Below are 27,953 nucleotides of genomic sequence, written 5' to 3'. Positions count from 1 at the left end.
TGTTTCACTTTGGATTTTGGATTCTACTCAACAGATCAGGATCTTAAAAATACAAACCTGTAGGTGTGGGTTCTTAATCTGTCTCTCTGTCAGGTCTCTACACAGACTGTCTACAATTTCTTTCCTCTTAGAACAGCTGAAATGCAGCAGTTGAAGTTCAAGACAAAAATATGTAACCTTTTAGATTCTTCCTTAGAGCCTCAGCAAGCTCTGTGCTAAGTTAGGACTCTTGCAAAGGCCTTCACCCCTGTCTAATGGGGTTTGAGCCATCTCCACTTATCTGAATCACGTAAGAATTAAAAACAGGCAGCACCCTGTGTGCCCTTTCCTTCATCACTCAAAAACTAAGACTAGTCTATTTATTTTATGTTTATCCTTCCTCCATGCATAGGGCAGTCCTACGAAGTGCTGAGAGGCACTGTTATCCTGGTGTTGTATGAAAGCTTTTGCAGGAATTTCTCTATTTCAGTTTGACTCTCATGTCAGACTTCCACCTCTTCCCCCAGGTGAGTTCAGAGTGGAGTGCTGTACTAGAAAATCTCTATTCAGTCCACTTTTATTATTAAAAAGGTATGCAAAGGTAACTCAATAGCAGCCTACAGACAGCTATGGCAGAGGATACGTCCATCAAATATTTGGACTGCATTAAAGAAACCTGTATATTACGTTTAATATTATGGGACAGTAGTAAAGCATTACAATGTTTTCATTCAGCTACACTGATTACATACAGTGAGCATGAGAAATCTGAAGCAGCCACAGCCTTTTGGACTATTTCTTACATTTCTGTATTTTTAAATAGCAAAAACATACAAACTAAATTGCATTTTGAGAATTTGCTTTTAGCTTCAGTTCCTAGCATCAGTGAGACGTGCCAATGCCATTAATAACTTTCTTAAGTTAGTTTAAGCCAATTGTCCTTCAAGCTTATGTACTAGAACATGGCCAAAGGCGTGAGCTCATGGCCCCATTAATTCAGCCCTCACGCATTCTTGCTTAAATAATACTAGGCAGCAGGGAGATGTAACAAATAAATAACTCTTCAGAACTGTGTTAATTCAGCCTGGAGCTAAATCCTAACATGAGAAAGAGATGCTCAGAAAGAGAAGTAATTTTCATGCAGAGAGTGAACAGGGCTGGAGGATCCTTGTCCTCAGATAGCATGCTTGGACACTGGTCCAAGGCATAATGCTTGAGGAAGAATCAAACAAGCACAGTTTCAAATGGTGCTGTCAAGCCGCCTCTCTGTACTGCTTGTTTTTTTCAGTACTGTCAGCTTTTCTCAGCAATGCCATCAGTAAAACTTGCACTGGAAGCGACTCAGAGTTTAAGGTACCATGTTTGTTCTCAAATTTATTACTCCTTTTCACCCTCTCAGGCCACATCTAGAGAAGAGCGATTTGACCAGCAGACAATACAGAATCCCTTTGGCTTGCCAGAGCCCTGTCTAGAAGATGCAGCTATTCTCAGTCCGACCAAGATTACTCCAGTCCCTAAGCCTAGAACATCACAACCTGGGAAGCCTCAGGAGAGCAGGGGGAGCAGTGACAAGCAGCCCAACTCCCCAAGCACAGCTGAGGCCAACGCACCGCCTCCCCAGAACGCTTCCTTCATCCCAAAGGTGCCACCACGAAGAAAAAAGTCAGCTCCTGCAGCTCTTCATCTGCAAGTTCTCCAGAGCAGCGACAACTCACTTCTTAGAGAGTTAATGTTCAACTCCAACAACAACAATCCTGGCTGCCCCCAGCCTCAGGACTCTGTCCTTCAGGTTGCCTCCATGTGCTCTGCCCTCTCAGTTCCTACACTCGCTGCCAGCCAAGGAAATAACACAGTCCCACAGCTGGCACCCAGTACAGAATTGATTACTGTAGCAGAAGGCCAGCCTCCGCTGCTCTCGGATAGCAGCTCCCTTGCAAAGAACACTAATCTCTTGGACTTGGACACAGATTCTTCCTGCCATCTTTCCAGCCAGGTGCCGTCAGCAGTTTCTGCAGCACACAGTCCAGAAAACTTGAAACTCCCCAGTCACTGGGTGACATTCAGTGATGATGAAGACAGTGGTGCACTGTCAGAAGGGTTCAACAAACTGCTTGACCTAGAACAAAACAAAAACAGCTTGGAGAATACAAATAATAATTTAGAATTGTAGAACTCATCCCCTCGATGTTCCTGTAGAAGTACTAGTAAGAATGCAAAAGTTTGCATAAAGGTTTTTATTTAAGGAGATACATCATCTGTCCATGCTACATTTCATTTTCATTTTGTTTAAAGACAAAGAAACTGCCCCTGGAGGGAGGTGTACAGAGTATATACAACCTAGTGTTATCCAGTTTGTTTGAGAAGTTCTTTATTCTAAGTTATTTCTTTTTATTAATCCACCCGAAGATATTTTATTTCAGTTAGAAATCATATGCAAGAACATGTATGAGGAAAAAAAAAAGTTAATAAAAACATTTTCATTTGACATGTATATATTAACCTATTTCTGTCACCTAAAATAAAGTAGCCTTACCTTGAATAGACTGCTATAGTTATTCTGGAACAGATATCCCCAGGAGGAACACATATCAGTGTAACTACAGCAGTAATGCTGGTATTATTATGCCAGTAAGTTTCCACCGTGGAAACAAGGCTTAGGCATTATCTGCATAGAGATAGCTGCAGTCCTGGCAGACCACAGTGCTTTCCTTGTTAAACTCATTCTGCATAGAAAGTAAAATACAAGGTGTGGTTTCTGAGGCTGGGAAGCAGAAGCATGAGCAGTGTTGCCTGAACAGCAGCAAGAAGGACCTGGTTTTGCTCCAGCTCAGGACAATGACTGCTCCCCTCCCCCCATATCAGAACAGGTCTCTTCGAAGTGCAGTTCTTTTAATGGCTTAAGAACACACCTCAGCTATCCTGAAATTATCTGCTAGCCTCTCAAAATATTGCTCTGCCTGTAGGGAGACTAATGGCACCTTTTGTAGTTTTCTTCCACTTTTCCAAAACACCATCCTGGTCTTTGTTCTCAGCAAGCCTACCCTAAACAACACACGTACTTTCCACTAATATAGCATATGGACAAGGACAGTTCTTTTGGAACATGCTGCTCTTGGAGCCTAACAACTTTATTCCAGTGCAACTCAGGCTGTCAGACCCTGAAGCTAAGCCACAAGATACACAACTGGGGATAGCAGAATCATCCTCTAGAGATTAAGGCTCTCTCACAGCCCAGTAGGGAGCTCAGCTTGGAGCTACCTGGTGTGCTTCTAGGGATAGGATGCAGGCAGCTGCATCAAAGACTAGAGAATTCTAAGAAGCATGCATAAGCCTGCTGTTTAGGTGCACTATGCATCTATACAGGGAGTGCCCTAGGAGGCAGTCTCAGCACACACTGTGAGGCTGTACACAATAATCTGTTCAGTGTAGGTTCTTGCAAGCAAAAGGTTTAAAAGAGAAGAAGATCATGTTTTGTGGTTCAGAAAATGATAATCTAGCAGGGGAAGCATCACCCCAGTTACAACTTCAGAAACTCCAAGCAAGCATTCCTATGTGCCTGCTCTGCTCCTCCCTGGCATTTTCCATCAGTCTGCTGGGCACATGTTTCAGGTGAGTTTATCTGGCTTACTCTGGTGAGCTCATGCAGTGGTGCTGCTCAGCTCAGAGCAGGCATGAGCTTCTTCACGGAGCCATTACTCGTTTATCAGCAAGCCAGCAGTCACGCTTCTCAGAAGGCCATGATTTCAGTAGGATATCCATGGTGCTTGGCTGCAACTGTACAGGATCTCACCTGGCCCGCGTAGTACCGCTGTGCAGCACAGATGCCATTTGTTTGCCATCTTGTCACAGTAACTTGTTGATTTAATAACAAAAGATCTTAACTATTTATTTTTCCTTCTTCCTACAGGAAGATTTTCTGACTGACTTGTTCTCAGCTGCTTGGAAACCACAATTCAGCAGCCTTCTGACTTCACTGCCACGTGTTCTGTGCCTTGCTGCCACGAGCACAAGAGTGCACACAAGGCACCCGGTAAGAGGCTCCTGCCTTTCTCTGTGCACCCTCCTCCTCTGCTCCCTCATTTGCCAGACACTTCAAAACAAAAAAATCCCAAAAAACTCGAAAGACAAATGCATGAAACCTTGAGTTGAGCTTCTTGTAGAAGTGTCAGGTTGGTGAAGCAGGAAGAAGCAGCTGGTCCGTTCCTCACACAGAGTCTCGGACTCCTCAAAAATACAGCGATTATTTATGGACACGTATCAGTACAAAACATCGAGAGCAGTAAAAAAGAAAGTACGTTATATGGCCATATCCACCTGCAAAGATAATTAACAGCTCTAGGACAGCTAATTTAAATGGTAATGAAAGTAAGTGGTAGCAAGAACGCCCATTAAAGTAGATTTATACAAGTCAAATAAAGCCTACTTTATTACTCTCTCTGAACACAAGTATGTGGCCTCTAGCATTCTGAGTGATGGCTGCATCTGTGGCAAGCTGCCCATTAAAAGAGTCCCTGTAGCTAACTGGTTGGTGCTGTCAGCAACAGCACATCCCTGTCAGTCACAGCACCTCAGCAGAAAGAAAGAAACATCCCAGCTGAAACAGCAGCAGCACAGAGGGAGCAATGTGCTGCCTTGAGATGTTATCCTTCCTGCTTGTGCCCAGAGCCAAGTGCTTTTCAGAGGCAGGTGTTCATGACCTGCATTCTAGTTTTAATGGTCAGGACAAGCTAAGCAGGGCCAGACTCCCTCTGCATTTGTGAAACCATCACAGAACACTGCAGGAGGTGAGGATTCTTCCCTCTAATCCTCGCCTAAGCCTGCCCTCCCCACAAGATGAGCAGAGGAACCCAACGTTGTAACTGCTATCTTCTCTTTTTTACTATTGAGAGATGTTTTCTTCAGCCTCCTGCTCACACCACACTACACCAGTGCTATTTCCACCGGGGTAGCAATGGCATGTATTTCACAACTTTCCTTCAGGAAAAACAGGAAAAAACCAATGTATTTAACCAGTAGCCTGCCTGGAAGGCTGTTTGATTTCTCCTTTTAGCCTCATGAGCTTTTTAGGCAGAACATAACTGAAAGATAAAGAGAACCAAAAAACCTAAAATATTTACTGGAATTTTCACTCAGAAAATTGTCTAAAACTGATAGTTTAACTGGAGTGAAAACTTCTCCTTTCCTGGCCAGCTATATTGCCCAGCACCACAGAACACAAACCACAGAGAAAAGAAACCCTCCTTGCACAAGTGTGAAAATAGCAATCTGAACTTGATTACTACCAGAAAAATTACTACTAGATAAATATCACTACTAGAGTGCTGGACAGTCCCAAGAGCAAAGACTGACCCACTCCTTATGAACACTCCCTTCCCATCTTACCACTTGCATCCCACCATGCAGACGAACTACCAGCATTCACAGCCCTGGCCACATCTGCTGCTGGGTTTCCAGCTGGGATGGGATTAAGGGCACAGTTTGAATCCTATGAATTTATACAAAAACACTTTTTGGAATTAACGTGACGCTAGGGAAGCATAAGAACTTAAGTTTCTAATGGGAAGCAGACAAGAATGCCAGATGCCACCCCATTTGCCCTCTGGGTCTAGAACCAATGTCTCTATATGGCTCAAGCAGCCCTTTTGCAAAACCTAGAAGCACAACTGAAAAAATTCCCCAGTCTGGCAAAACCACAATGACCAGCTGTGACCCCACTTCTATGCCTTCTACCTTAGATGAAGGATAAACATTACATTCTTCCAGCATGAGACCATCTCTAAGGAACAGGTCTTCAATAAATATGAGCATGAACCAGGGCATTCTTTTTACAATCAATCACCTTTAATATATATTGTGGTGTATTTAGTGCATTTTTAAAAACACATTTTGTAACTATTCCCAAAAAAGCACAACTGAAAGTATTAGTTTTAGAAGTGTCACATATATATATTTAATAACAAAAAAGAGAAAGTTGTCTTGACAGTTCCAGTTACAGTACCAAAGCACAGATGCATTACTGAACAAAATTAATGTGTAACATCAGTGATCTGAATCCCTTTAAGCCAAAGAAGTCCATTAAAATCACTACAAGGTTTGTCACACCAAGCAGAGTCAGTTATTAGAAATCGTCTACTGGCAATGGGATTGACATACTCTCAACTTCGTGAGTACAAAGTGTTCTAATATATTTACACTTTGAAGTTTAAACCAGAGTTTAAACGGGGTAAACCTCTTCAGAAGTTATGACAATTCTGTTACATTTTCTACCTGAAATACTGCCATCCAGTGTTCTTTCCTGTATCTTGATTATGGGGAAAAAATGCTCTTCTGTGAGTGTAGTGCTGCACATTCTCTGTACTGTTGCGGGTTGTGAATTTTACCATGCAACTTCAGCAAGAATCAACTTCCAAAAAATGTGTTTGTAGCCGTTGTGTTCTCCTGGGCCAGAGAGCTCTGTAATAAAAACAGCTGCCTCAGAACCCGGCAGGACAGCAGTGGCCTCTGACACCTGCACCAAGCCCATAAAGGACTGCACCACATCTCTCTGGTAGCTTTTAGAGCCATTATTCTAAGGCTGGTAAGATTAGATCCTTATCATACAGGTGATGCTAAGAGACATCCTCTGCATGTCATCAGGCCTTACGTAACAGTCAGCCACAGGAACGCAGCCTAATCATATCCTGTTTGTCTTCAGAAAGAGCTGGGAGTGAAAGGAAGGTAGGAAAGAAATGGCACTTGCACTGGGCTTCTCTTACTATATTGTAAACTACCTAGGATTTAAGAAAGTGACTGAGTGCTGCCATTTTTTTCCTAAAAATAATTATTTCTCATCAGTGCTGTTCAGGTATCCTTAACGTGAACAAGTTCAAATAAGACAGTGCTTTTGTCTTGCTCTGTATCTACACCAGTAAATACACGTGAGCACCCTGGGACCCTCTGCCTTTCAACTGGGATCATATAATCACTCAATTTTTATTTCCTGTTTAAATTTTCCCTCAACCTGAGCTCCAAACTCCAAGCATCAGCTTCCTTGTTGGGGTCTGCAGCTGTCTTACCCCACGAGAGCATTTTCAGTGCTCTTCTTAAATCAGCTGAAGATCTTCTAAATGAGTAATGTGAGCTGGGGACACCTATTCAGTGCATCCCATGAGCCTTTAAAGAAAAACATCCTGGCCTCCGTTCCAGATGACCAAGCACAGAACTGCCCTCAATCTGACTGGATACATGCTATCTTATAGAAAGTAATCTCAAAAGTCACTAAGATTAAAAGAGAAATGTACAAGAATGTAAACATTTGTGCTTTTTTTTTTCTAAATGTTTTTCTTCTCACTTATACAAATGGATTAAATCAACTACAGCTGTTTATGCAAGACAACCTCCAGGAATTAGTAAAGCTTTATCTCTTTCTCAGACAGAAAACAGATGCTGTCTTTGCTAACAAATCTGGGTAAGTCTATTAAACAAAAAGACAAATTACAAAAATGTCTTAATTGGGCCACTAACTAAAATGCTACCTTCACACACATGAATTTTCTGAGACTTCTGACATACTAAACATGGAGAGTAAACCAAAGCTTTAAGGCAACCACATGCTTCTTTCCACCTTTCACATAACAAATAACCATCTCAATTGTTTCTCACACAAACCATGAGACTTAAAGTCCCAAATGCATATGGACATTACTGAGACCACCTAACTTCAGAGCAACCTTTCTTGGCTAAAAGGAGATGCACTGGGCACCCTCCATACATCATCTGTGTTACTCCAGAAGGACATCTTCATCCGTTCTCAGCCAGATCACTGGAGAATCTGCACATGGTTTGCCAACAGATCATGCTTACTCTAAGCCAACACCCATTTTCTTTTTGCCAAGTTTGTATGAGTTTGTTTCAGTTTGTATTTGTTTTGAAGAGATTTCAGAAATAAGTTAGTGATGTCTCTTAAGTTCAAGATGTACCAAAAATTGTTTTAGCAGTAGATACTATTGACACATATCGTATCTTTGCAGTTTTGCAGATCCTCTAACAACTGTTAGGAGAACTTACTGTGTTACACTACATAGAAGTAGACAAGGATGGCAGAAACCTCATTCCCCAAGGTCAGTGGCTAAAACATCCTGAATGAACTTCAGTGTACGCTGGTACAGGAAAGCATCCTTCTTCTTTGGCTTACAAATATTAAGATGATTTACATCCACTGGAATAAGTTCTCCAATACCTAACTCTGGGAGAGAGAAAAAAGAAGAAATAATGATCACAGTTTGTAAGATTAGCTGGTCTGAAAAGCACATCCTGCATTAGCAATTGCTCTCTCAAAAGCAATTCCCCATCTGCCCTTTAACTGCTTTGGCTTGGTGATTTTTTAATGTGCTAAAAGCATCAATACCTGCTGTTAATAGTCTGATTGGCTAAACATTGCTCCAAAACCCATGCTGGTAAACCATTTGGTCCAGAGTTCTACTATCTTTATTAAGAATTCCTATTAGCAGTTTATTAATTTTTTTTTCTTATTTTCTAAAGGATAACATAGCTGGAATTTGCAGGAGACTCTGAAACACTATTCGGCCTAGCCATACAAAGACAATCAGTTGCTCATTATTAGAAAGGAAATGACTGTTACAATGTAACATCAGCCATGTGTCCAGTCAGCATTTTTTCAATAAGTATTGTTGGCATTTGGAAAACTCAAAACTAAACTGCTATCATGAACTACAAACACAGCTGCCTCCCATCTCAGCAGGCAGACTGTAGTTAAGTTTAAACAGCCAAAAGTTTAAGCAAAGGCTCCAAACATAACAGATGTTTTTTCCAAGGTCTTCCTACCACCGAATCCCCATTATCAATGCCTACAGGAATATATATAAAATTAAAGAAAATTAAGTGACTATTTGACTTACTTGCTGACTCCAGAGGTACAACATGCAGTTTCAACATGCTGCCTATATGCGTTGGCAAGGTTTCTGCAAAACTCAGCACTGGAAATTTCTTATCTTTGGCAACAGACAGGAAGTCATCATTCAGCACCTTAAGGGCAGGAGAATCTGTGAAAGGATAATGTTATTTTTGCAGCTTTATCTTGAACAGAAAATTAGAACTTGTGTCTGCAAAACTACAGTCCCCATAAAGTGCTTTGGAAAAATCAAGAACTCCAGTAAAAAGGAGTAGCGCTCTGCTTGTAATTCCTTTTCCCAGCAATCATATGTAACATTTCTTTCTGCATAACACAGAATTTATACAGAAGACAAAAATCTGAAGTCCAGCACACATTACTTTGCTAAATCACAGAATCACAGAACTGTAGGGGTTGGAAGGGACCTCCAGAGATCATCGAGTCCAACCCCCCTTCCAAAGCAGGTTCCCTACAGCAGGTCGCACAGGGAGGCATCCAGGCAGGTCTTGAACATCTCCAGAGAAGGAGACTCCACCACCTCCCTGGGCAGCCTGTTCCAGTGCTCCGTCACCTCACTGTAAAGAAGTTCTTGTGCACATTTGTGCAGAACTTCCTATGCTGCAGTTTCCAGCCGTTTCCCCTTGTCCTGTCTCCACTCACCACTGAAAAGAGTCTGGCCTCGCCATTCTGCCCCCCACACCTTAGATATTTATAGACCTTAAATGACCTACACTACTCCTCTGTAAATTTGTTCTGATTCTCTTTCCCCCCTCCATGTCTGTAATCAAATAGAAAAGTTACTCTTGACAGTTCAAGCTACAACACTAAGCATAAGAAGGGCAGTTGTAGTTTTTATCCAGCTTTTTCTGATAGCGTGATTTAAAAAAATAAAAAAAAAAAGAAAAAAAGCATCATGAACAGATTAGCAGAGATCTCTACTGTTACATGGTAGCAAAGTGTGACGTACCCTTGCTGAGTTCTTTAACTTCCACAGAAGGAAAGAGAAGGTATCTGGCATTTATGGAATATTCAGCCAGCTGGGAGCCATGGTGAGGTACACTATAAAATATGATTCCTCTCGTGTTGTTTACAATTTTACCCATTTCTGGATTCTTGGAAGCATCCACCAGCATCTTTTTCACTAGAAGACCTGGCAAGAGAAACTGAATTAATGCACTGATTTAAACCACTGTGAAAATAATGATGGTGCCATATTAGCCACGAAGCAACTAACCATATTCTTGCCTCATTTCATTAATCCTTAGCATGTCGAATACGTCAGATCAAGTTGGAAAAAACAACTGAGGCATTAAAATAAAATGTTAATTGAACAGCATAAATCCAAGTCTATAGACTTTTTAATTTGCTTTTAGTGTTGCTAATGACATCTAACATATGCCAGATGATGGAGAAAACTCTGCCTCTGAATTTCCACTTGCATGAATTTCAATTCATTGATTTTGTGTTTCTGAATCAACACGGTACAAACAAACAGGAAGAAAAATCCATTCAAAATGCGTGTGCTACTGCAAACAACACACCAGGAAAACAGAAATCTATTTTACATTTTCAGATCTTTGCAAGCGTTGTACACAGACCATTCAGAACAACTGCCTTTCAAACTGAATTTGGTTCCAGTCTCATTCTGAAACGTAACAGCAGATAAATCAAAGCATTCTGCCAGACAGGCACTGCGCTCACCGCCCATGCTGTGTGACACCCACACCACGGGTCTCTCTCCAATCCCAGCAGCTCTGAGCTTCTCCAGAAGCTCGTTGCTCCTGTAAGCAATAGATGTCCTGTGATGAATAAACAAACACAAGCACAAAGGAACATGGTAAGCTGAATACCAGACTTAAAGGGAATAAACTTTCAGCAGTGGAGTTTCATGAAAGTGAATTCAGTAAATAAAACATTGATTACTTAATTGTTGTTGCTACACTGAAAACTAAAGACGTCAAGAACGTTTTAAGATCAGCTTCACAAGGACAATAGCAATTGAAATGAGTTCAATTTCTTGGTCTTGCTAGAAATTGCTATTTTAATTTCACTTATCGGTGACTGCCCTTAGTTTTAGTTCTGCAAATCGTATCTTTTAAATGAAACCATTTTCACATGTTTACAAAATTATATTTTCATTTTACCAAAGCACCATCAATGCATAATAAACTTTATGCCCTGAAACAAGAACATATGTAAATACCTGACAAAAATGTACTTTGCTAAACAGTGCTCAAGTTGTAAAGCAAAGTTGTTCAGGAAATGAATAAATGCATTATCATTCAATGTGTTAAAAAAAAATTAAATCACAAATTACATCAGTTATAATTTTTCAAATAATTACTTCCAAATGCTTGGTATTAAAGTAGTATAAAAACATAATGATTTCAATTTCAATTTGAAGAATGAAGAGGTCAAATTCTGGAAAGGATAGGCTACATGTTAAAGGCTACAAATGAATCTGTGGTAGAATCAAACCAAAACTGATCCCAGACTAAGCTTGAAAGAGTGAAATCATTACTCCTTGTGGCACAATAGGAATCACAGAAGACTCTTTGATAACGAAACCTCAGGATATTGGGGCAACCACTGTGCAAAGCCTAATTCACTTCATCTCTGTTGGGTCCAAGCATTGTCACTAGAAACAGCTTTCAGATAATACAGATGAAAAGGATACTCAAACCTGTCTTTTCATCTGAGCAATATGCTTTAAGATTGCTGGGGGGACTTAACTCCCTTCTGAAACACTAGATGAGCCTATACTCTTACAGCAGTGATAAGGATGTGAGCGTCCAGCTACACTTCTGTTGCTGCTAGTTAAAATATCTTCAAATGTCTTTCACTTTTGATTAAGCACAACAAACTATAAAATAATCATACACTACATGCATGGGTGAGCACATATTGCAGGTAATGCAGTTTTCCATTCTGTGATGAAAAATACATTATCTTAAAATAAATGCATATGTATTTATTTATTTTTTGAATTTGCTTTCTTTATACATACTCGAGATGGATGTGGGGAAAAGGGTCTCTAATAGAGGTACCTATCTACACATTCATTACTGTCACTGTTCTGACTAACTTACAGAATAGAACAGAATAGAATAGAGATACTGTCAGTCACATCTTCCTTATCTTGCCCCAATTGCATGCTTTCTTTAGTGCAATAATTGCATCATTTCTTTGTATGTCTACAGGGAAGAAAAATGAGCAAGTGCCAAGCTCTCAATCTTTTATACAAATTTTGTCCCCTACTCAAAACATAATTAATTTTCAGATTCTTAACCTGTCAGCAGTCACGCATGTGCCTTCGTGGAAGTATACAAGTTGAATCTAGTTACATGCCTATGTGTATAATGAATGGGAGGACTTGGATTACAATCAGATTCAAAGAGCACTGAAGTCAATTGCTAAGTCTAAAATCCATTCAAACCAAGTCATCTAAACTGTTTTTATGTTTTAGAAACAACATTTTTGGAGGAGATGTCTTCTTCTGATCTAGCTGGCTCAGGCTCACTAAAGCATTGCTCCTCTGACAAGAGCAGTGGTTTTATTACACTATTTGACCAAAAAACAGTGTGGGCTGGAGACAATTTATTAATTCTTAATTTGTGCCTAAAACCTCTTCACTTGTTAGCTTCATAATGTATTGTGAAAGTCTAAATCTTAAAGAAGTTTCTGTAGCTCATCTACCAAAGACAAATGGCAATCTCTTCGCAGGGAATAATACTTCTGAATAGAACTATAAGCTTTGTTTTCCTGCGAATATCAAGTCACAATACAGCAAGTCTTTTGTTGTATTTACAAAGTACTGTTGGGCCATTTTAAGCTTAATAAATACTCCCCTGAAGAAGCAAAACTAATGTTATATCTAAATCAACAGACCACTTTAGTGCCTGAAGACGCTGAAGACAGTGAAGACACATGAAGCAGTCTATAAGAAATTAAGAATTTGAGTTAACCCATGAGGATACAAAGCTTGGGTAAACCATGACTTTAGCCAAGATTTTTCTAAATTTTATTTTCAAATACAACAAGAAAAGTTAATTTCACTGTTTCATTGTAAGTGATTCAAATAATTAGCTGTATAGGTCATCCTCTTGTTCCCCCCTCCAAACTGCAGACATGCATTTGTTACCTGTGAGGCTCAACAGGACATTTTGCTTTCCAGTCACTCAAACGGGTGTCGTATTCCACAGATATGATTCTAAGGGCAGGACAATCTGAAGCCAGCCATGTCTAAATACAGAAAACCACCAAAAAGAGCTTATTACTGAAGTACTTGGAAAACTCTTACAAACACTTCAGCAACAATGGAGCAAAGCTGTTATTATGAATAGAGTATCAAGTACAATTTTTGTTCTTCACGAATCCTCGAATACATCTTACACCTGCACTGTTATTTTTTTGTTATTACAGACTGTCAAACTCTTGACAACTTCCTAATCAAAATGAAGGCAAAGGCTGGAATGGATTACTGATTTGTGCATTCCTGGCTCCCTCTCCTGGGTGGAACAACAATTACTGACATGGCCAATGGGACTGATGAGTTGAAGTTTTGTAGATATACTTTGGTGTTTACATCAGTGTGAGCTGCTTGAAGCAGTCATTACTTATATACCAATAATTTTTATAAGGCAAACTGGAAAAAGTACTCAGGTACTCAGGTACTCAGACATTCATGTAGGAAATTAAAAATGTGATTTCATGTTTTCACAGTTACCATCTTTTTCTAAGCTGTAGAATTTCCTTTAAAAGAATGAGAGCATAAGGACAGCGTACATTGCTTCCTCTTTCACTACCAGAAGAATGACACTGAGTGCATTAACTTCAGCAGAGATTTTCCTTTGCAAGCATAACCTGTTGAAAATTTCATTTTGCTAACAAAAACCATGTGGAGAACACAAAATATGCTACTCCTAAAACAGATTAGAAGTCATCCAATTCTCTACACAGCTCTCATTAACAAAAAACCAGCAACTGTTCAAGAAAATGGTACTGTCTTTACCTTTGGCCAGCACTGGCTGTATTCCTCCTGCACTTCTGAAGCCTTTTTATCCACAGGTTGGTCAATGTCTTGCTGTCTCCAGGTTTTAAACGCTGCTCCCAGAAGACCATGAACAAAAAGGATGTCTGCTCTGATGGGCTGACTGACATAGAAAGGAATTTGTAGAAGACAGATGACAGATATTCTTTCAGCAAATTAAATTTAGACAGAACTCTTAATCTAGGGGATATCAAAATGCTATTTTGAACACTGTACATGGTTTCTTGTATTTTGGACAACATGCCATGACGTTGCATGATATTTCACACAGGATACTCAGATCAAGATGAAAAACACAGATTGGCCCATAAGAGAGATCTAGACAGAAGTATGTAAAGTACCAAACTCTTGTCTCATATTCTTCCATAATGGAAAACAATATCCTTTCCCCCTACTATTAATGCAGCTTAGTGAGACCTTTACTGTCTGATTCCACCATCTCCACTAACACAAATGGCCCCAAGGGTAGTTGCTGCTAAGTGACATACCATGTCGGAGACTGCTTCACTCCCAGATAAATGTTCTTGGAAAAGAAAAAAAGAAGCCTCAGCTTCTTTCGCTGCAGCTGAGGACAATGGGCTGCTATCAGCAGAATAACTGCTAGGCATCATATCCCAAGACACACCAGTACAAAGGCTGCAAAACCATAATTCATGTAATGGTTTGCATTTTCCAAGCAATACAGGAACACTCTTTTCATTGCTACGGACAGCTCTGAGCACTCCTGCTGTTCTCACATTAGAGGATCTACATTCAGTCCAGTCAATCCATCAAGAACCAGAGGAGCAGGTAACAAAAGTAGAGCTGCACTCTGAATCCATTCTTCTGAATTTTTGTAACTGAAAATTATAGAAAATAACTCAAATTACAGCATGCACAGTTTCTCCTTCTGCATTACCTGCTACGATACTGTGGATGTAAGACATAAACACCATCTGGATACTTTTCTTGCACTGTGTCCCTGTCTAGGTTAGCCAAAGCTCTGGACGCATGAGAAGACTGAATGACATGCGGGGATTTCATTACTTCAGCAAGTACAGAAACCCAACCTACATTGAAAAAATAGAGTCAGAAACATCATCCCAACAAGAAAATTCACAAACATCATCCTTCACAGCAGTAATTGTGAAAATGGGCATTAAAATGTAAGAAAGGCAATATCAAAACAAATTACTTCAACCCACTTCTCTTTACTGCAGGAAAGCCACTGCTGGATAAGTGGAAATGGCAAAATTAAAAAAAATTCAGAGTGGTGAGGATGAAATGTATTTTACTGCTATTTAGATTATAATGTGAAGCAGAACCCCTTCCCAGAAGTAAAACAAAGTGTATCAGCAAGTCAGAGCAGCAGTCGGACAGAGAACACATCTTGATTCTCTTTCTGCAGCCAATACGCAAAAAATACAGTGATAAGGAATGTTCCAGAGAGAAAATGAAAATCAAAGCACAGGAAAGAAAGGGAACAGCACACAGGAATAATGGCAGGCAGAAAAATTGGTGATTGCTCTGAAGAACAACTTCTAATTTTAAATTCCAGAGTGCAAAAACATTTATGTAATTAAAAAATTCTCCCGCTATTCTAGAACAAAACAAAAACCAAACAATTCTGTTTACACCTGAGAAACATAAAAGAATAGCTGACAGAACACATTCCTCAACTTAAGTCATAGCTACCTCAAGAAAAAATAAACACTTTACAGACTCTTACCTAAAAATGAAACTTACTGTTTCTTAGACATGGATGAGGCTGCTCACAGAGTACTGAGACATACAAAGGAATGAATACATACATACACACATACATACATACATACATACACATACACACACACACACAACGAACATTTAAATACTTTTAGAGAAAACTGAGTCAGAATGATTGTAAGGATCCGTGATGAATGAGGAAAAATCTTTAAAATCTAAGCAGATAAGAAACAACTGAATATTCAGAGCATACATACATACAAGAACAAATGGGAAAAGTGTGAAAATTTGACAAAAAAAATTTATGAGGAAAAATTTCTCAAATTAAACTTGCTGGCAGAGCGGACTGAAGTGCTGTTAAAGATCTGGTGGAAAACTTCCTCAGCAAGAGCTAGCTGGGTAAGGGTTGGCCTGCAGACTGGAGCAGCTGTGAGGATCTGATGCATAAGCAGCATGAACAGCAGGATGCGAGGGCACCCACAGGCACCAGAAGCTGTGTGAGTTCATCTCTGCCTCCTGCCACTGTTATTTGTTCTTAGTTACTAGCTTGACACAAAGCAAGGGAGAGTGGGAAGGCATGTTTTATTTTATTCCAAAACATAAAGACACAAAGTTCCTTCATGAGACTGAAACACAGTAAATTGGAAAAAAAAAAGATCAATAATGCAGATGGTCTGTGAGAGTAGGAAATTCAGAAGATTTCTGTCAGTAATTTGAACTAAATATCAGAAGTCCCAATTTTCACCATCCTTCAAAGACTTTCAGTGCCTCTAGCTCTGACACACATCAGCTAGACAACGCATGTAAGTTTTTAAACCAAAGCTGTCTAAACTATTTATGTTTTATTTAACAACAACAACAAAAAGGCACAAACTAACAAAAAAGAACAAGAAAAAAAAACATATACATGCATACAAAACATACATATAAAAACCACAGCACTACCACAGTCCCTTACATTTTACAATAGCACTGAATCTAGTGAAAAATTTAGAATATAGAACTGGCAGTCTGGCATTCAGGCTGCTTGCACTTGCTTTCCTTTTACCTGCACGTACTATGGATGAATGAAGACGTTCATCCAAAGCCATATTTCCAATAATGCGGATTATGTTTCTCTGTATTTTTGCAGAATCCTTACGGAGCTGGTATATCCTCTGCAGCAGCTGAAGGCCGCCCTGAGCTTCAATTTTATCACAGTGAGATGAAACCTAGCATCATACAGTACAATGACAATAAGTAGATGTTCTGCAAAAGCTTCTTGGTGATGCTGTTAATACAGAAAGTAGTTTCATGAGCTGATATGATATGGCCCTTATTACATAAGAGTTCTTATTCATTTACTATTTATTATTCTCTATTCCAAGATGAAGGAAATATTTTAATGTGCTGAGTGCATGATATCTATGAATTGACAACCTGAAAGATGCTGAGAATCATCACTATACTCTCCTTCACATCAGAGGAAAATGACATTGATATCCATTTGGCATGACCAACTTACAAGTGATGTTCAAGAGTCTAAACAGGACAGCTGCCTGCACTTGTTAAAGCACTGCCCATTGAAGCCTCTTATTGCCTACCAACTAAAGTGAAATTGCTAGCATACCTCCTCTTTGAAATATACAGACATTTTTACTCTTCTAATAACATCACTATTTTTACTGATCTAAAGGGCAACAATAGATTCTAGTTCAAGAAGATGAACACAGACAGATCAGTAGTAGTGTCAACACCAATAGTGACCAAATGCTTGTGACTTGAACGTGTTTACAGTGCTTAAAAATGTACTGTGGTCATGAAATTGCTATGTTCTCAGGTATGAAGCTTTTAGCAAAGACAGAGGCATTCTGTGTAAGTACAGTCACAACTTGATTGAATGGAAAATCTAGAATGTAGAAAATCCTTACTACGTGAGAATTTCTATGCATATGGAAGTTGTGAAAGGAATACTAGCAAACTACACTTTATCCATCCCTACTACAAATAACAATTTAGTATTCTCAATACTATCTTTCAATGTTCAGGACTTCTGAGAAAGAACTTTCACAGGCTAATTAGTAATAATAACAGAACTTAGAGGCTGTATGGTAACTGTTGAGATACAGCCTGAACCACTGATTGAGCACCTGGGGAAAGGACCCACTCAGCCCTGAGAGCACAGATGAAGGCAATTCAGCTGTGTGAAGGGGTGGAGCCTGGCTGCACCCTCTTAGACCTCATTTAAGGGCTGACTGCCAGTGTGGATGGATTTCTGGTTACAAATCCCTCCTTTTTAGAGCCCAGATCTTCAGAGACAGGTGAGCACTTTTTCTTTTCCTTTGTAACACCTTTCCACTGTGCTAGTCCCTTTGTCGTTACACTTCTTGTACCACAATTCCACCTGTTTAGCTTTCTGATTGTTACAGAGGCACTTGATATCAGAAAAATGAGTTTGGTATGCTTCCTTATGATTCACATCAGTCTCAGCTCTCTGAAAGCTCTTGCAAAAGGGATAGCAGCTAGGAGACAAGAAAATGGCAACTCAGTCCCAATGTATGACAGCCTTAGAAAAGAGTGTTTATAAATGTTGTTTTTCAGTTGTAGTTTAAAACAGACAGTTACCTTAGAATGTTGCACTAAAGCTTGCAAGCAAAAGAGTTCTACTGTCTCTGAAGGAACTTTACCCAAAGTCTCACAGTATGGAAGTCCGTTTCCCCCAAAACACCATAAGCCTCCCTGAAAGGAGAAATAGTAAAAATGATACCACGTTCCAAACAGCCACATAAAATAAGCATTTCTAAACTAGAATGCTATGTGTGTAATGATCTATAGAGATCTCTTTAAAGAGTGCTCAGCATGTATTAATTTAAGTGTATAAATTATATAACAGCACGCTATAAAATGGCCTACTATTTTTTATTAAACAAATTTTCAGACAGAAACTTCCATAGTCTATTAACTTCAAAACACACAATAAAGGGGAAAAATGCAGGGTTCTTATGTTAATTAATGTAATCTCTTAAAATTGTTTCCTTGAGGATAAGGAAGCAAGAATCAGCCTTAATCTAGACTTCCAGAGTTGGGAGGGAAGAAAAAAAAAAAAAGAAATGGGGAGAAGAGAAAATAAGGTATTTGACACTTAGCATAGTGCCAAGAGGTCAGTCTGTCTCTATCATACAGCAGGAAGACCAGCAAAACTTTAAGAAGGAATAATTTTCTAGGACAGTGCAATTAGTCAAAATGTTTCCAAGAGTGGTCTTACAAGTGCTCTTTCTGTAGCAAGACCTCTTGTTTGTGAACAATGGAATCCCCATGTGAAAACATTACACTTCTTTGTGTCTTAGGGAATAAAAAGTTACTGAACTCTGAAATCTCTAAATAAACCCTGCTAAGCAACATTATGACAGTACTTTTTTTTTATTATAACTTTCAAAAGTAAGAGTCACTGATTACAAAAATCAATTGACTTAGGTTTTGGCAACAGTGACATGTTACAGGAATGCATTTCCATGTAATGAACAGTTCATGACCATAGGCAGCAATTAGTTTGATAGTAACATGTCAAGAAGGTTTAGTAATCTCAGCAGATGAAATGTGAAAAATCTCTTTATGAAGACTGTGAGAGAAAAGATATGTCTTTACTTACGAGCCTTCCCACAAAGCAGGTATCTCTTGCTAAACCAACTAGTACAGTTAAGAAAGATAAAGAAGCTTTCAAGCATGTGGTCTGTATGTAGAAGAGCTTATACTAAGTTGCAATGTAACGAAGACTGCATTTTTTTCACTTATAAAGCTGAAAAATATAGAAATAGGTTTGTATCTTTGAGTGAGCCTCTGAATAAAGAAACCAAATAGTTCCAGTCTGTAAGTGGGAACTCACCCTCTGTGCAGCAAGAGTCTGACTACTTTCACGTAAAGCAAGAGATGTGAAGTACTGGACACATGGATCAAGGCCAGACTGAGGTAAAGAAACTAAGAGCAAGCGAAGCTCATCTTCTATGAGATAATCCTGTGAGAAGTAAACACAGTTTTTAATTCTACTTTTTTAAATTCTGAAACAAAACACAATATGGAAGAAAATAAAGATCTTAAATAATTGAAGAAGCTACATTAGTAAAGCCAAAACTTCAGTGCTCTGCAATTTGGGTTTACTAGTTACTCTTGTAAAAACTCTGGGAGTGATTAATACTAAAACCAGCCACCTGAGTGATGAAAAGTAAGCTTTAAGCTTCATGCTTTAGTGGCCTTTTCATAATATTTCCATATACACACTGTGACTTGTACAAATTACATTGTGTAATTTGGACATACAGTCAAAGAACAATAATCAAACTCCTATCTTCAGCTCTTTGCATCACATAATTCACTAGTACAGACACTCCAGAGGTACATTACAGTTGATGTTTTGGTTTTCATTTTAGTACTCACTCTTTACTTTTGAAGAATTCTATTTTAGTATGGTCACTAACAATGGAAGTAGTAAACACAAGTAAGCAAAAATCAGCTGGTATCTTCTTTCCATTTACTTACATTTTTCATTTTTGGCAGTGATGGTGGAGGCAGGAAAAAGCGAAGGTCGATATCTTTGGATCGAGCCAAACCTATAGCAGTCCTTTGATCGCAGGTTTGGGCAACAGTACCATACTGATAATCTGCAGTACAAGGACTCCAGCATTAAGGTTAAAACTGATAGTAAATATTTCATTTGGCTTTAAATTTCTGATTTCTTTTTTGAGTTGAAAAGAATAACTTTGCTTTCTGCAGTCTCCTTAATAAGCCTTGACTCTGTAGTCATAAATTCCAAAAGGTAAAAATAGCAGTTGTTAGACCCAGCACTGTGCTGAAACAAAATAGACCTGTGCACTAATTGTTGATAACAAATCAGTTAAATAAAGATTCTTATGTGAATTGAACAAATGCAAAAGCAAAAGTTGAGTATTGCTACTGTGAAAAGAATGCAAGAACTATAAATTCAAGCCTAAACCTTATTTTTTTTCCTTCGTACAATATTAACCCAAGTTCTAAACAGAAATGCTGCCAAGATGTGGGCATGAACTTTAAATGATACAAAAAGCTTTGCTTCTACAAAGTTTTTAAAGTTTAAAAAAAAAAAAAAAGTAACCTTAGACCATGCAAGACAACATCACTGTACAAGTAGCCTTTCCTTACTGAAGCACTTGCTGTCTTTGCAATAAAGACTTTAAGACACCCTACTGAAGGGAAAACAGATTTAAATAATACTTAATTTTCAAAACCTATCTATTTTACAGCTGGGGAAATTGAAAGGCACATACTGAAATTAGTGTCAAACTGAAGGAAAAGACAATATTGAAGTGGATCAACAACTCGCTATAAAAGTGTTTTTATCCTCATTACTGTTATACATCTCTTGAACAAAAATGACAGGCTACTTAAAAGAGGCTTCACAATCACAGACCAGGCATCATTTTTCCTTGGTGCAGATCACTTGCAGCCACAAACTGATGTCACTGAAGCTGTGCTTTGGATGAGCAGGACACAGTATTTATGATAATGCATGCTGAACAATTTGGTTCTAGCTGTGAAAAGGTAGCACATTCCCAGTCCAGATCTTTGCTGGAATGAGTTTTGCAATATCAGAGTAAAATAAACCCACTTTCTTTATGAGGTAGTTGGCAAGAATTATTACTGCCTGTAAAACATCCAAATACTGCAGCAAATAGTATTATAGAGAAAAGGATGTAACAAAGAGCAACTCAATTCCCACATACTGGCCATCTTATGCACTGAATGATACAGGAGGTCTGCAGGGAAAGAAGCCTCAGAAAATCTGCTGGCAGTCTTCCCATGTGAAAGTAAGATGGCCATTACTGAACTGTTACACACAGCTTCAGTGTAGGTACATCTGCCTTTCAAATGTTTTCAAATATGACTTTTTATGTAAACAATTTGAGATAATTAGAGTTTGAAAGAGGCAGTCTGAAGCAATACACATTCCACTGTGTGGAATTGCACAAAATGTCAACTGACTCTACTACCAGGATAATAAGAGTGGATTAGAGTGCTACCTAGTTTACACAGACTAGTGATGGAGTGGAGAAAAGGGTGTATATGTATACCCTTGGGAGTTCAAGGACACTTGCTGCTTTAAGAAGAGAGAGGACTCAAGAACCTTAAGTTCTATACCATGCTTTATAATATGATTTACAAGATACTGAAGTAGGTAACTGTAGTGGAAATGCATGTCTTGTCTGAAGCAGTGATTGAGCACCTGGTGGGACGGCAGGGCCAACCCAGGGGAGCTCAGGTGCATGCAATGCCCTGAGTGACTGGAAGGGGTGAAGTCATGATCCAGCCCTTCCCAGATCTCATTGAAGAGTTGGCAGTGGAGGTGAGGGCATCTCTTGCTGGAGATCTCTGCCTACTTGAGGCCTTCCAAAGGTAAGCAGCTCTTTTCCTTCATTTCTGCAGCTGCTGCACTTAGGCTTATTCTCATTTGCTGCAGTCAAAGACTTTGCCACTCTGCTATTATCACAGTACTTTCCATCCCATTATGGCATTATAATAACAAAGGGAGAAAAGAACATAAAAGAGAAGCAGACTTCCCTATTTACAGATAAGTGTATGACATGTAATGTACTAATAATGTAACTGATGATACCATAGCATTAAATCAAACTAGTTTTTTTTCTGTGGGATAAATCTGTGAAAAGTTAAAAATCGTTAGGATGTTTCAGTATTAAGGTAACAGTAACAATTAGGACAGAAAATGGCTTATAAATAATGTTTGTGTGTGCAAGTCCTCTAATTCTAGTTTGTCACCACTGCCTTGTTGTGGTTACCTATCATTTCCTAACCAATCTTTAAATGAACCATAGCCTTAAACCCCTTTCCAGCAGAGCCTTACAACAATCAGTACCAGAAGCAGTACTATTCTTAACAGCTTTAAAAGGCCAAGGAACCAATGAACCAGAACTGCTCTCCAGCAGTTAGACAGCATCATACTAAATGGTGGTCCTGATAATCTAGTAGGGAAGCAGAGAGAGGCCCACACTGCAGTTGTGCTTTGTATGAGTGTATGGTAACTGTTGAGTCATGGCCTGAACCACTGGTTGAGCACCTGGGGAAAGGACCTGGTCAGCCCTAAGAGCACAGATGAAGGCCTACAGGTTCATTTAAGGGTTGACTGCCACTGTGGAAGGATCTGTTTCTGGAGATTCCTCCTTTGTGGAGTTTTCTGTGAGCCTAATCTTTGGAGATGGGTAAGCAGCACCTTTCTTCTTCTTGTGTAACACCATTCCATTCACGCTAATTCCTTTGCTATTATTATTGCCTGTATTGCCCCTCCAGTGTGTTGATCTTTCTGATCATCACAACGAGGAAGAGTATTAGGAACAAAAAATTGCTTGCAATGTAAAAAATAAAAAAAAGTAAAAAAAACCTGATTCTGGTCCAAATTACACTTCTTTCAGCTACTAGCAATTTTTCCAGGGCAGCAGCAGATAATAGAGACATGGTTGCATTTTTGTAGATGAATTGAACTATACCAGCATACATTACCATGCCAGTGAGTGTTCTTTGCCAGCTCTTGCACAGCCTGCAGTCGGACCTCTTTGTCTTCTGACTGAGTCCTTTTTAAGAGGAGCCATAAAGCACATTCATGATCTTCTCCATCAAATGTACTAAAGTGCTCTTTAGCAGCAAACAAATGAAACCCAAGTTATTCCTAATGAGCATTTTAACAGGCAAGCTTCCATTTCACTGAATTAAAAAGAAATGATCTGTTCCTTTTAGTACTTCAGTATTAGTTGTTAAAGTATTTCTCTGAATTACTATTAACAACTAATTGGGGCAGTAAAATAGGACAGAATGACACCCACAACCTCCCTGGGCAGCCTGGGCCCATGCCTCACAGAATCATGGAATCATAGGGATTGGAAGAGATCTCGGTTTATCAACTGGTCCAATTCCCTGCTAAAGCAGGTTCCCATTATGTATTACACAGGAAAGCATTCAGGCAGGTGTTGAGTATCTCCACAGAAGGACTCTGCAACCTCTCGGGGCATCCTGCTCTGTGAGACCCAAGTCAAGAAGTTCTTTTTCATGTTCATATGGAACTTCTGTGTTCCAGTTCATGCCCTTTGCCCCTTGTCCCGTTGCTAAGCACCACCAAAAAGAGCTTGGACTCATTTAATTGACACTCACCACCCTCAAAGTAAAGAATTTGTTAATATCTAATCTGAATCTATTCTCTTTCAGTTTGAAACTGTTACCCCTTGTTCTATTAATATAGCTTTTGAAAAAAAAAAAAATTCCTTTGATACAAAAAAAACTTTGGTATCAAATATTAACTCAGTACTGTAAGCTTCACTTCCCATCTGAAATGGGGAAAAAATAAATCTTCATTTATTCTTCAAATCTCTTCTTAAACATTACTTTTACTTACTTAAATACAGTTTTAATACACAGAAAGTTTTAATTCAGAAACTTAGATTAAATGCTATTAAATAACATGTTCTGTTGTGTTTGAAACAGAGGAAATACTAAGTTCTTAAAAATAATTATTTTACTTTCTAAAAGTGCTTAGGTTTTACGATAGAGTACTATGCATAGGTACTACACATGCTTTTCACACCTACCATTAAAAGGTCTCCAGAAAATTTTAGCTTCTGTCTCGAGAATTTTCCTTACTGCTCTATGGATTTCTTTTCTGGCTTGGTATGTAATCCCTAAAAGAGCATTTTTAGGTTACTTAAGTTTGAAAGACTGATATGGCACGATATTTCAAGATTTCAAGATGCTGGCTAGTTGTTGGTTGTTTTTTTTTTTTTTTTTTTTTTAAGATATTCATATTTATACTTTATAAGGTAACTATATATACATATGGGTATATATCTCTTAAAAATAAATCAGGTGATGTGAATATTATTTTTGTAACATATCCCAAAATGTATATTTCTGGATATACAAGTAAATTCCAGAAATATTGTATGCTGTCAACATTTTATTTTTGGATTCCAAACAATGACATCTTACCTTGATATTCATTTGGATTTCGAGAAGATGTACGTACATACACATGGGATTTAAGCTTTTCTTGATGTATAGCTTGAGTATCAATTTGCAGCAACTTCTTTAAGGACAAAACTTCATATGTAATGAATACAAAACCTCTTTAAATGAAAGAAAGCTGTGTATGAATACTACTGAAAAAGAGGAAGATTACAGCAAAAATATCTTAACAATCATTTTGGTATAAATCATCCTTTATTCATTAATTACAAATACCAGATTTTTACCAAACATATATAGAAGTCCATAGATTATATCAATTTAGCACAGAAAAGAAACTCTCAAATAACTAAGAGTAAATCTACCAGAAGATATGATTCCAAATTACAGCCCACCATACCTAAACCCCTCAAATATTGTCATTTTTTGAAAGTAATGTGAACTGAAGTTTTTACTGTATCCATAATTTACATATAAGCTTGCTAGTTAGAACTTACCCTAGTATAAGTGATCCAGTTACTTTTGCAATTTTTCCTTGAAAAATGAAAAAAGGACGTCAAAGAAAGTTGTGTGCATCAAGTCAATATAAACACATAACATGTGATAACCAGACAGTAAGAACTTCAGTAACTAAGGTTTTTTTCTATTTTTGTCTAGCTTTTGGAAAATCACTACTTAAAATTAAATAAGGTCTTGCTGGATTAGAATTTCCTGCTCTCTTAATCTAGGCAATGAAAGGTTTCCTACAGCTGCTATTTACTGTGAGTATTGCTACCTGTCAATTGCATTCATTGCCCAGCTGCAAGAATCAACAGGAAAAACTCTGTCTCTCACTAGCATTTGTTTGAACCTCCACATTATGCTAAGGAGTTAGCTTTTTCTTCTTGACTGGATATTCAGTGTATGTGAAAATCCCTGCAGAATCTCTCTAAGCAAAGATATTTTTCAAATAATTCCACTGAATCCAATCTTACAGAGCAAAGAGTTGAATTAACACCACTTGCAGCAGCTTCTCTTTTAAATACAAGGATTCCTGTCCGATTTGAATTATTTGTCCTGAGTGAAGGTTGGCTGATTATCTGGACTTCGGGTTGTGAGTAAAGTGCAACGCTACTGCTACGATAGCGGCAAGCCCAATGGAATGTATCTCACCTATCATGAATAATTGATTTTCCTCAGCATGAACCAGGAGGCTTGCCCTAGGCCCACTGCCACAGCTTCTGCCTTTGCAAGACTTTAAGAATTGTGGCATGCAGACAAGAAGCAGTTACAAGCTGAAGAAATAACTGGCAAAGAGACAAACTGCAGTGATTCTGTGGAGCAGAAATAGAAATATCTTGTCTTTTAATCCAGGAAAGTACACCTTAGAACTGTAAGAATTTTCATTTTATACAAGATATTAAAGAAAGCAGAGAAGATTGTAGAACTTAAAAAAAAAAAAAAAAAAAAAAAAAAAAAAAAAGTAAAGGAGAAAGAAACAAAGTTTATTCAAGTGCTGCCCTGTTACTAACAGTTTATGGATGTGATGTTTTCATTGTGCTAATCATTAGGAAATGACCAAAGAAAAAAAAAACAGATAAAAATGAGCTTAAAATAATTTAATGAGATTTGTATTTTGGTGGGACTCCCATCATCAGCATTATCTAGAGTTATCATCATTACAATGCAAAGCAAGTCAGAAGCAGACATCCACTTTAGGAAAACAAAACTTTTGATCAGAAACTTTGCAGAGGTGTAGATCTCGTCATTTAAGCATGCACAGTGTTACATCCACACAGACTCTTTCCTCTTTTAATAACACCTCTGATTGATACTTATAGAACTGTACTTACTTATATCATTCCACGATGGCTGTTTTTTGGTGGCTGGACCAGAAGTTCCTATTTGTCTACAGCAAAATATGCAGTAAGCAGCCACTGACATTCTCTACATTCAGAAAAAGAAAAAAAAAAAAAAAAAAAAGGATTTGGGAATTATAGTAGAAAACCTGTAATCATTTTTCCCCATCTTTTTACATTCTGTGCCACATAATTTACATTCTGTGCCACATAAAACACTAAGTAAAAAAAAAAAGTTATAAACTCTCAAATTTAGTAGTTTGCATTTTGATTACAATAAAAGCTTACAGAAGTGTTTCGTGCAATTACATATTTATGTTAATACTAGTAAGTATGTATCTCTGGCTACCTGCTCTGCTTTGGAGCCTTTTCTGATTTCCTCACTTAAATACGTCACATTCACGTGAAGACAGTGCTCAGTACAACATATGACTTAATACAAGTTAGTAATCAACTGTTCATAATTCATTTCACCTTAACACTTAAGTCTTTTACACTGACTTAGCAGGCTCTAACAACTCATACAGATTGTTGGTGCTAGAAGGCAAATTGGATAACGTCTTTTCTTACTGATTTACACTGTAACACCACAGTTAATAAGGGATGTATTTTAGCATCTACACAATGAGATTTGATGAATGTATAGTTGTACGGGTGAAGTGTTAAGAAATGAGGCAATTTAGGACTTGTGAAAGAGCCAATTACTGTATGTACCACTCACGTCTATACATACTAGCACCTTTTTATATGTTAGCAACTATTACTACCTATACATTTTACCTATACAAGAAAAGCCTACCTGAGGTTAGGATAGTGACCTAATTGGCTTTGGCTACCTACAGCACCAATCAAACTCTGCATTCTTTCTGCTGAAGGCTTCATCCAAACATTCAGACATATTTTCAGTGCAAGAATTACACTGGCTGGGTATTCTGCATTAGTAACTTGAAATTAAAACGTCATGATGTGACGTGAGCACTTGAATTACAATGCGCTGATAGAAATGTGAAGCCAGTCTGTTCAAACAGATGTAAATCACCCCCGTACTTATTTTGAAAATACAGATATTGAACATCTGCCTTGCCACAGTGACGATTAGTCAAAAAGATGAAGTGCAACACGTGTGAACGGCCATCAGGCCCTCCGATCTGGAAGCAGGGATGACTCCACATCACCCCAGCATTACCACAGCTTTCAGCCTTATCTCCTTTCAGCGCCGCGGTTATCCACTGACTTCATTTATTACATTTCTGATAAGCACGGACTCCCCGCGGGCTCCTCCCCGCAACCGGAGCGCTGTCAGCGGCCGGCCCCAACCCAGGAGGGCCTTCAAGGCTGAGGTTTGACGAACAGCGGCACTGGACCGCGAAAAGACCCAGCCCAAGCCCCTCCGGCCGCCCCGCCGCCTCCCCTCGCTCGCCCCGCCGCTGCCGCTACCTTCCGCTTCCTATCTTTCCCCGCAGCCGGCACCGCCGTTCACGAGCTCCCATGACGTCATCACGCCGCGCGCCGCTCGGCC

The 27,953-nt window shown here is 38.8% G+C and overlaps 2 protein-coding genes across 7 annotated transcripts in view; one reads left to right on the top strand and one right to left on the bottom strand.

Moving 5' to 3' along the window:
• The window catches only part of SYNJ2 (synaptojanin 2), a 66,125-nt gene extending 63,607 nt beyond the window's left edge, over positions 1-2,518 (top strand). For 3 of the 4 annotated variants that reach the window (XM_042889849.1, XM_042889842.1, XM_042889859.1), the window contains one exon: positions 1,379-2,518. In XM_042889849.1, coding sequence (XP_042745783.1) covers positions 1,379-2,149 — 771 coding nt within the window. In that variant the 3' untranslated portion in view covers positions 2,150-2,518. The other variant, XM_042889868.1, reaches the window with a different exon arrangement.
• Positions 1,166-27,933, bottom strand: SERAC1 (serine active site containing 1). Of its 3 annotated transcripts, none has more exons than XM_042889888.1 (18): positions 27,872-27,933; positions 26,429-26,522; positions 25,094-25,130; positions 24,621-24,757; positions 24,224-24,313; positions 23,145-23,276; positions 20,136-20,257; positions 19,486-19,614; positions 18,228-18,341; positions 16,672-16,834; positions 14,818-14,968; positions 13,881-14,022; positions 13,011-13,111; positions 10,571-10,668; positions 9,837-10,019; positions 8,877-9,020; positions 8,026-8,203; positions 1,166-2,095 (listed from the first exon to the last, which is right to left on the bottom strand). In XM_042889888.1, exons 2-17 carry the CDS (start codon positions 26,517-26,519, stop codon positions 8,067-8,069), a joined length of 1,971 nt encoding a protein of 656 aa, XP_042745822.1. In that variant the 5' UTR covers positions 26,520-26,522; positions 27,872-27,933; the 3' UTR covers positions 1,166-2,095; positions 8,026-8,066. The 3 variants fall into 3 exon arrangements, with proteins under 3 accessions (XP_042745822.1, XP_042745813.1, XP_042745830.1); XM_042889879.1 differs by lacking the exon at positions 1,166-2,095 and adding an exon at positions 5,802-6,432; XM_042889896.1 differs by lacking the exon at positions 1,166-2,095 and adding an exon at positions 5,802-6,432 and having other exon boundaries at positions 8,066-8,203.
• Between the last annotated feature and the right edge of the window lie 20 nt (positions 27,934-27,953).

Source organism: Lagopus leucura, unplaced genomic scaffold, assembly GCF_019238085.1.
Source record: "Lagopus leucura isolate 7727_CA_CO unplaced genomic scaffold, USGS_WTPT01 Super-Scaffold_73, whole genome shotgun sequence".
Lineage (NCBI taxonomy): Eukaryota > Metazoa > Chordata > Aves > Galliformes > Phasianidae > Lagopus > Lagopus leucura.
This window is presented reverse-complemented; position numbering and strand designations above follow the sequence as displayed.